Source organism: Ranitomeya variabilis, chromosome 4 (genome assembly GCF_051348905.1).
Source record: "Ranitomeya variabilis isolate aRanVar5 chromosome 4, aRanVar5.hap1, whole genome shotgun sequence".
Taxonomy (NCBI): domain Eukaryota; kingdom Metazoa; phylum Chordata; class Amphibia; order Anura; family Dendrobatidae; genus Ranitomeya; species Ranitomeya variabilis.
The window spans coordinates 212,002,657-212,012,333 of NC_135235.1; the positions used below are offsets into that span (position 1 = coordinate 212,002,657).

The window sequence follows — 9,677 nt, forward strand, 5'->3', positions numbered from 1 at the left end:
GCTGGAGCAAACTTACGGGTTTCCGATCACAGAAGCTAACAGCCTCAGTGAAACATATCTCTCCTCCAGATCTTTGCTAGCGACTTTGTTACAGCATGTAAGAAGCCTGGATTTTGTTCCAAAAATTGAAGTTGTCAGATCTGGACACATTCCTGGCTTTAGAAATCTCGAGTAACCTACTGTTATCACAGGAGAAAGTGGCATCCGGTCATGGCCACTGCTGAATAGGGGGACATGGACGACGTATAAGTATTACACTCCCAGAGTGCAAGCTGCCCTTTAGTAGCACATGGTTTGTAAAGGTGGTCTTAGATGTGGCCCACCCCTCTAATATGACATATGGGAACCCCTTTAATGAGAACCTGACATGCATCAACGTCTCTTTCGCAAGGACCGATCACCTCTCCAGACAAACCCATCTTATCACTTACCGGTACATGTATTCTCGTAAAATAACAATTGTATTGTTCCTTCATTACTTTTTTGCAGAACATGTTGTTGGATTTTCTCCAACTATCCATAAACCCAGTAGGGGAGGGGGGTAATAAAAAATTTGACTGAGGGTCTCTTTTCGAGCAACGGTGGAATCATAGATGGTTATTTTTGAGAAATGTTAAGCGACTACGATATTTATATCCGTGGCTAGCTTTTCTATTTCAGAAAGTCATCCTCGTTTTGTGCATTTTTTCCCAGAGGAAAGATGTTCTTCTTCTAACGAACTCTAGCTAATTTATCCTTATGAACCACAGAACACTTAAGATGTGGCATCACCCCGCCTAAAGCTAAAATTCCCCGGCCCATCTGTTTTTTTTTTTTTGTTTTTTTTAAAGCCACAATCGCAACGAGTCTGAGCTTTTTTTTTGAGGTTTAAGAATAATTGACTTTTATGGAATTGAAATCCCAGATTTGATTTCAGTGCATGTTCACCCGTCTCTGTCATGCGAGCATCTAAAAATACTGTAAAATACAGGTTACGGTCAAATAAATGAACACTCTGTTACACGGTTATAAAAGAGGATGAGTCATTTTCCATAAATATGTATTTTTTTTTAACCTGGTGTAAATGCCGCTCTTCTTCTGAATCCGGCATTGTTTTTCTTTTGTTTCTACGCCTCTCCGTTCCTGAGATATGGCCTCTGCTGCCCTATTTATTAATCAAGTCGTTTTATCCAAATGGGCGTGATCTTCAAGGAGGTAACCACAGAAAAGAGGTAATGATCACGCCCATTTGGCTAACAAGGCTAGATTTCTTTACAGGGAAGAAGAGGCCATAACTCAGGAACGGAGAGGAGCAGAAACAAAAGAAAAACAATGCGGATTCAGGAGAATAGCGGCATTTGCACCAGAGAAAAATATTTGTGGGAGGTAACAGATTGTTTTTTATATCGATGGCCTTTTTCTTGGAAATTTTCACCTTTTTCATGGAAAATAGGTGTAAGTGTAAATGTTCCTTTACTTAATTACCAACATTTAAGCCCTGGCAAAATTCAGGATATTTAAAGGGAACCTGTCACCCCCAAAATCGAAGGTGAGCTAAGCCCACCAGCATCAGGGGCTTATCTACAGCAATCTATAATGCTGTAGATAAGCCCCCGATGTATCCTGAAAGATGAGAAAAAGAGGTTAGATTATACTCACCTGGGCGGGCGGTCCGATCCGATGGGCGTCGCGGTCTGGTCCGGGGCCTCCTATCTTCATAGGATGACGTCCTCTTCTTGTCTTCATGCTGCGGCTCCGGCACAGGCGTACTTTGTCTGTCCTGTTGAGGGCAGAGAAAAGTACTGCAGTGCGCAGGCGCCGGGAAAGGTCACAGAGGCTCGGAGCCTGCGCACTGCAGCACTTTGCTCTGCCCTCAACAGGACAGACAAAGTACGCCTGCCCGGAGCCGCAGCGTGAAGACAAGAAGAGGACGTCATCCTATGAAGATGGGAGGCCCCGGACCAGACCGCGACACCCATCGGACCGGACTGCAGCAGGAACGCCCCTAGGTGAGTATAGTCTAACCTCTTTTTCTCATCTTTCAGGATACATCGGGGCTTATCTACAGCATTACAGAATGCTGTAGATAAGCCCCTGAGGCCGGTGGGCTTAGCTCACCTTCGATTTTGGGGGTGACAGGTTCCCTTTAAGCCTCACCTTCAGTGTCTCCTGGGAATGTCCCAAAATGCTCACTTTGGGAATAGATTTATTAAACTGTTGTCAAGTATGCAAGTATAATGCAAGTTCAGCTAAAAAGGTTTGTCCGTTTTGGACATAAAATATTGCTGATTATGAGGATTCCTGCAACTTCGATCCCCAGTGGATGAATTTGCACTAACCCCTTAGATGCACGATTTTTAAGAAACTGTGGCTTCTTAAGGGGTTTGACAAACAGAGTGGATGTGCCGATAAGTTTGATCCCAGGTCTGCAATAAGTGAAAGCCTACTAGACCTAATGGATCGCCTATCAGTTTTACGCTGACAGATAATATTGCTTGAGCATCCAAAGTGTTATAAAAGCGATCAAATGATTGCAGCTTCCAGTTTTCCTAGGTTGGCATCAAACATCCGAGCTTCACTGTCTGAGTACAGACCATTAGATGCCCAAACTCAACCGAATAGGCTGTCGCTTATGCCTCTTTTACTTACTTTGGTCTTCCTAATTGGCCTTCACAGTATAGGGATAGCTATATATACAATTTGCATTTTTTTCTGGATCTTTTTCTCCCTTGGCCTCGTGTTTTTGTTGCTTTGAAGATTTGTGCTCTGTTTCCTTCAACTTGATGTTGAAGCTGGTCCTGTCCTGTGTAGGAAAGAGAGGCAGTCTCTTGTATTGCAGTAAGAACTTTCTGTCATCTTTTCAACCCATGGAGCTACAGAGGAAGTCACCAAGGTGTCAAGCCGTATCAAGCAAAATTAATGATCGTTCTACCTATGACCTGGCCATTGGGAGGAAACCTCCTGGCAGTGGCTTATCTCCTCGAGGGTTGAACTTCCTACCACCCGATTCTTCTCATATGTCGGAGAAAGATTCGGCAATCACCCAAACACATCAGATGGTCGTCCAGTACTGCTGAAATCCTCAGGTTCCGCCAAGTTTCCTCCAATGGGTTTGGTGGTCTTTAGGGTCCCTTAATTATCAGATATTATGATAAATTGCCGATACTTTTTAGGTTCCTGTTTGAGCGCCTGTCTTAGCAGTGGTAAATCCATTTTGCTATGTTATAGACAGTATAACTCTTGTACTGGACACCTCCCTTGGGTGCAGTAAAGGAAAATTATGTCCGAGTCTAGGATGGAAATCTGAAAATATCCCTGGCCTTATGCATCTAGTTAGATTTATCCTAAAAGCATACCTCCTCATTACAGAGAACTATCTCCAGACTTCAAAGAACGCGTAGACTGAAGTGCAACTGTTGAAAGAGCGCAGATTTCCATACAGAGTGGAATGCAAGAAGCTTTTGATAAGAGAACGGCTACACATAGCTGTCATGTCAGGCTGGATATAAGGGTTGATATGGACATTGCCTTCTTCGCGTTCACTAAAACGGGAATCTCACTTCCTGAAGCCGGCTATATAGTGCAGTTGACAACTGTTTCATCCAGCTTGGCCAAGCATGCATGTGTCCACCTTTAGCAGAGGCTTCTATCCTTTAAGAATAAAACAATGGGGCATGTTGAAATCAAACAGTTTGATCCCTCTTTTTCCTGCCATGGAGAATAGTTGGGATGAGATTCCGCCATAAATATATCTGCAGCCATTCTTCCCGATCAGCTTGGTCCAGCGTGTATATGTTATGAATGGAAAACACCACTGGCAGAGACCTTAAAAACAAAAGGTTAAGGCAGCCCAATTCTTGACATCTGCCATGGATGGAAGTTTGGACACCTCATATGTATTAGATGATCAGGTAATGGGAATAGTCCTCTTTAGGGGCTTCTGATATTGAAAGATATGGTGGAGGCTTGCCCAATTGTCAACTCAGTACATTTCCAAGAGGAATAATAAGAAAATGGCAGACTGTCATGGCTCTGTTTGGGGATTCGATCGAGTGACCTTTTGCTCTGTGGTCAGCTATCCTGTCTGCTAAGCTATTGCCCTTTTCTTCCTTATCCTGGTGGTCCTATTACCTTAATTTTTTCTTTTTGGGCTTCCACCTCTTCACGTGTTTCCCATTGTCCCGTTTTGGTTGCCTTATCCCATTCTAGGTTGGGCTATATATTCTCCCTTCACTACACTTCCTTGCTGACTATACCTCCTCATGGATTAGTGGTAAGGAGTTTTCCTTGTTAAGCAAGCACTGTACTTCTGCTGTGTGTTTGTTTGTCTGCCTTCCCAGCACCTTTCTTTTCTCCTCAGTTAGTTTGGTGGGAAATTATTCTTGTTTCATTAATTATTCTCCTTAGTTCTCTTTATTTCCCCTTTTGTGCATGTGCTTTATGTTTCATCAACTTGGGTCCTCATATTTCTCTGCACACTTTAACTCTCATGGTTAGCTGTGCACAGCGGCCTCCCCTCTGGCTCCTCAGGAGTTAAGAGAAACGCCTCAATGGCCTTTTAGGGAGCCAGGTCTGAGGTGGTGTTTTTAGTCTAGTCTATACAGCGACTAGTATGGTGTGGGTGTGGCTTCTTTGTCTTGTAGGCTTTATTATTCCCATTACCCATGTATGAGTCAGTTACATGCATAACACAGACAACGTAAAGTTCTAAGGAAAATGCTACAGATTTTGTATTTGCTTAATCAAACATATCAGAAGGGTCAGATCCTCTTTAAATATTACAGATCCTTTAAAAATGCTATTTAGTGCTCCTCGCGGGCGGAGCTTTGACATTGTCTTATTCATGATTTCTCTAATGTTTGAACCTGGTGGATCTCATGAATATCCTATCTCATTTGTAAAATGAGATAATGTTTTAATATACATAAGCAGCAAGCTATCATATTTGTAATGTTTTACACTGACAAAACCTTACTAAATCCCCAGCTATACTGCTTTTAATTTTCAGCATACCCGAGGACAACGACCTTAGATATCCCCAGCTCTCATTTGGTGCTGTCAAGTCCAAAGTCAGGAAATCTTAGTTGGTGTTTGACATGAAGGAATCACATCCTTTAGAGATTATGTTTTCCTGTTATTCTATACTGCTAAGAAAAACTAATCACATTTTTAGTGGACCTCTTTTAAAAAAATGTTAGCAATGTAGTTCCTTTCTTACTCAGCTGAATATGTATAATATGAAAATTATAGACACATTGTGTGTGTATATAGTGTTTTGGGGTCTTTTTTTATACCTTGTTGTGTTGTATTGACAGTTTTAATGTCATGAGTCCAAATCAATCAGATTTCTCTTCATTTCAGCTCTTCCTCCCCTCTCACAGCAAACGATCACAGAGAGAGAGAAAGTGCATCTACGTCCCCTCTCGCCGCTTTTCTTATTTATTATATCAATATAGAATATTCTCTAAGACTAACAAGGTTAATCAGCGTGGACAAAGAGCCCACAGGTCATTTGCTGCATACATTTTTAGCCAAAATGGGAATTAAAGCCAGTTGGTCACTCTCAAAGTGCAAAAATATTAAAGTTGCAGTTAAAAATTGACATAGACAACTTATTCCCTACAAAAGTCATACCAGAAGTATACATTTTATTGTATTTGTGGCTGAGAAAATCGACTTTTCATCCATTTGCAAATGAGGGGGCTTCGGTGCACCCTTGGCATGGCCAAGGGCTCATCAGGCTTCCCCTGATCTATTATTGCCAGGGCTTGCTCTGGGGAAGTCTGAACTCAATTAGCAGCCCTGTACGTTGCAGGATTTGAGTGGTGTATACAGTGTTCGTGTAGGAGCGCTCAGATTCCTGACTCCTGGCTGCGACCACCACTCGGCTTCAGAGAAGGGGAGAGGGTGTAGAACACCACATACAGCTCCTGACGTTGCAAAGATGCTAATTTAGTTCGGCTAGCGCTTATTTGCCCAGAGCCAATCAGGATCGGGGGGGAGTCTTAAAAAGGCAAAGTGGGGGGGTGCTTAACAGTGCATGCCAAGGGTGCACCAAAGCCCACTCATTTGGATATGGCCTAAAGTTGATTTTTCAGCCAATAATACACTAAAATGTATCTTGCTCGCATGGTTTTTATAGGGGCTAAGTTCTTGATATGGCTGTTTAAGTACCGTAGTTTATTTTGCATTTTCAGGGTAGTAGACTCCCTTAAAAGAAAAACTCTTGCAGAAGAGAGAAAAAAAACAATTGGCCTTGGCTTTACTTTTTAATATGTCTGTGCATGATTTCTGCACAATCAGATGACCAATCAGTCGCGTGTCTGATAGTTACGTTAAATCTTACATTGAGCACCAGCTTCAGCTTTCACGTCTCATTAGTTTATTTTTGTTTCCCTTACATGAAACTATGGAAAATACATTTGTTTCAACCCCCCCACTGAGCCGAAAATATCTATCGTAGCGAGAGCGGACATAAACAAATCCTCATGGAATATACACAGTACAGTGGCTTTACCCTTTAAGACTTGCCAAGTCTATTATTTTCGAGTTTTTATGTGTCATAGTCCACTCTATGAAAGCTTCCAGCCGATGAGTAATCAGAGATTAACACATTGCCTCCACTTTATATAAAAAAAAAAGCGCAATCTCGTTATGTCTTCTGCTTCCTCGTAGAGTTCAGTTGTGTCAAATATTGTTTGCCCATTTTTTCTAACATCCTTTCAGGAAACTCATAGAGCCTGCAAAATAACATTTCTCCGTCGAGCTGAAGAAGTCTTTAGGCATTAAGACAATGCAAAGTGACCGCACTAACAAGTCCAGAAACCCCCATCTATCTACAGGTTCCACTTGAACGTTTAAGGGAGCCATATTTTATTCCTAAAATTTCATCCTTTGTAAAATTTCATTTTTGTGACTTAAGTTTCTTCTTTGAGAAGGATCTTGAATAGATCAAATACCGTAACTGTCATGGAGTTACCACAACAGAGAGGAGCCAGAAGACCACAGCGTCTGAGTGCTCCTACTTCTCCGCTGCGAAGAAGCACTTCTCCTTCATTTTATTAGTGTTTATTTCTTTTGGCAGAACAGGGGTTAACTGACCATGTTGGAATCTCTGAGCTCTCAGTTGAGCTCAGTTAGCCACTCCCTTCCCCTTTATAATCTGGGTCCTGAATCTAATCCATGTCAGAGCTAGCATTTGCTGCATGGCTTAATAGGAGAGGTGTTCATATGAGGAGTTTTGGAGGAGTTACGTGTGACTGTTGTGTGGTTTGTAAGTGTGATAATTCCCTTCCTTCTCCTTTGGTTTTCCCCCGTCCTCCACTCCCTTGTGCATTACTCTGTTATATGTAAGTGAATATTTGTATGCTTGGTGCTGTCCGTTTACCCTTGTTTGTGTTGCATTGTTCAACAGGTTGGTGTGCTGCGGTGCACAGTAGCTCAGAGAACAGACAGAGAGCTAACTCAGGAGATAAAGCAAGGGTGGTGGCCCCTGCATCTTCACCTTCAGGAGTATCCCAGGGAATAGGGCGAGCTAGGGCGCCCCCTGGTGGTAGGGACAGGGAAGGAGCCCCTGGTCCCGGGTCACCCAACAGCTGAGTCGTGACACTAACACTCAATGGGACCTATCATGATCATGTGCTCTACATGCAAAACATTACTTTCAATTTGGACTGTGTAATACCTAATATCACCTGCAGGTGCGCTGCTGTGGAATTGAAGATATGCTGCCAAGTTTTTCACAATTTTTTTTCTTTTATCTTCAGTCCAAACGATTATCCAAACCTAGCAACCTCTTCAAGGGAGTTTTTACCTAGTGTCCTTATTTTTAAAAGGGCCTAACTCTAAATTAATTTTGTATATGACTAAAGGGTCATCTTTTATTCTTGTAGATGAAGTTACAGGGTAAAGACACGTTCATGAACCGACCCATAGGCACATGTAGTCAAGAGTGCCGAGAGGGCGTCACTGGTGTGACTCAAAAGGTATCAAATTAATAAATATGGGAAGGCCTCTAAGGTCATGAACAGAAAACAAGCTAAAATTTGGAACACATAATTTTCAAAGGAGATAACTAATTTATAATATTGATGCAGAATAATTTAATCAGACCAACTGCATCATATCAGTCATTTCCACCCCATTCGATTTTGATTTAATTACCTGTCTGCTAATACAAAAAATAAAGCAGAGGGCTTATTGTAAGCTTTTGGTTTACCGTCTTTGATGTCTATGATAAGGGATGTCTCTTGTCAATGATCTCAGTAGAGTTGATAAAACATATTCATGCTGCCCTGGTCCAACGTCCAGTCTGGATCTCCATGGTGGATGGACAAGGACAGTCTTACAGTCTTCACTTCTGTGGGCCCTTGCGCTTACTATGCCACACAACGTCATGACTCCACTTGAGGCTTACTCATGACATGTCATCGTGAGGCCTAATAAATGCAAGAGCCAACCAGGATGCCGGTTGGCACTGATGACTGAACTAGACGTGGCGATCTTTTTATCCAGCTCAATGAACTTTTTCATCTTAGAATCAACATTTTGAACATTTTATGAGATGAGCTTCTTCTAATAAGTTGATCTACTTTCAGATCTCAAGATCCAGCTTCAGCTGAACTTGCTGTTGAATTAAAATCAGAGAAACGAAACGAGCAACATGGGTTATTGAGTTCTCGTGGAGGAGAAGGAGGCCCAGCTGCAGAGGTCAGTGCATCATCCATCATGTATTTCTTTTAGGTTTTTGCTTTGCATCACTTTAATATTTTCCCTTTCTATATTTTCACAGTGTTAACAAGCAGAGACCCGAGGATGGATTATCTTCCTCTTCTATGGTCAGCACCATCTTAACGTGAACGGGAAGTCAACTGACATCTCCAACCTGTGGATTCGTGTTTTCATGACTTTTTGCTCTTGAACTAGAGTTGCAACAGAAGAAAAAAAGAAAACGCAAGGACTCAATATATAAGAGATTACGCATCAAGATCCTACAAATTCCCAGTCAGATTATTTTGGGGGATGCATTATTCTATTTTGGGGTCTTATTCCTTTTTATGTTTTAATTTGAAGAACATTTCAAGGTTCACTTACAAAGGTCTGTTATTGGGTATACTACCCTACCTAATGTTGCCTTAAGTGGTGGTTGGCCATTGCTGCATTGCCCACCACAGACCTCAGTCAGTTACCCTTATTTGTTGAAGGTTTTTCTTTTATGCCTATGATTTTGTTCATTTTTTGTACCTGATTTAAAAAAATTTTTATTTCCAAATTATGTAAATGATTTCCACTATCCTGCTGTTTGAAACTGTTTTTCCAGCATGTTTTGTGGGGGCAACAGATCTCAGTGGGCTTTAAACTGTTACACTGGTGTTGGCCTGTCCGGCCTATATGTATATAATGTATTTCTCTATGGTCATTACACTGGTCAGATCCCTAAAATTCTTGTAAGATCTCATAATTTATGCTCATTATGGTAGTGGTTATAAACCACAGTTGGGGTTCATCTGGTTGGCCATCTTGGTCATTTACCTTTTGTCAGGTTTGAGGGCTAATTTAACACATTCAGAATATCTGGCAACAGATATAGCATATATGTTAATTTGAGGGGTGGAGCATGAAAGACGTACTGCATCAGGCACCGCCCCTGAGGTCCTGCACTAGATCTAACTCAGTGTTTCACTCAAAGTGTTAATTGA

General features: G+C 41.7%; 1 protein-coding gene across 1 annotated transcript in view; it reads left to right on the top strand.

Moving 5' to 3' along the window:
* BCAM (basal cell adhesion molecule (Lutheran blood group)) overlaps positions 1–9,420 on the top strand; it is a 61,004-nt gene extending 51,584 nt beyond the window's left edge. Inside the window, exons 15-16 of the mRNA XM_077259839.1 lie at positions 8,577–8,688; positions 8,771–9,420. Coding sequence (XP_077115954.1) covers positions 8,577–8,688; positions 8,771–8,776 — 118 coding nt within the window. The 3' untranslated portion in view covers positions 8,777–9,420. The remainder of the gene's footprint in view (positions 1–8,576; positions 8,689–8,770) is intronic.
* The last annotated feature ends 257 nt before the right edge of the window (positions 9,421–9,677 follow it).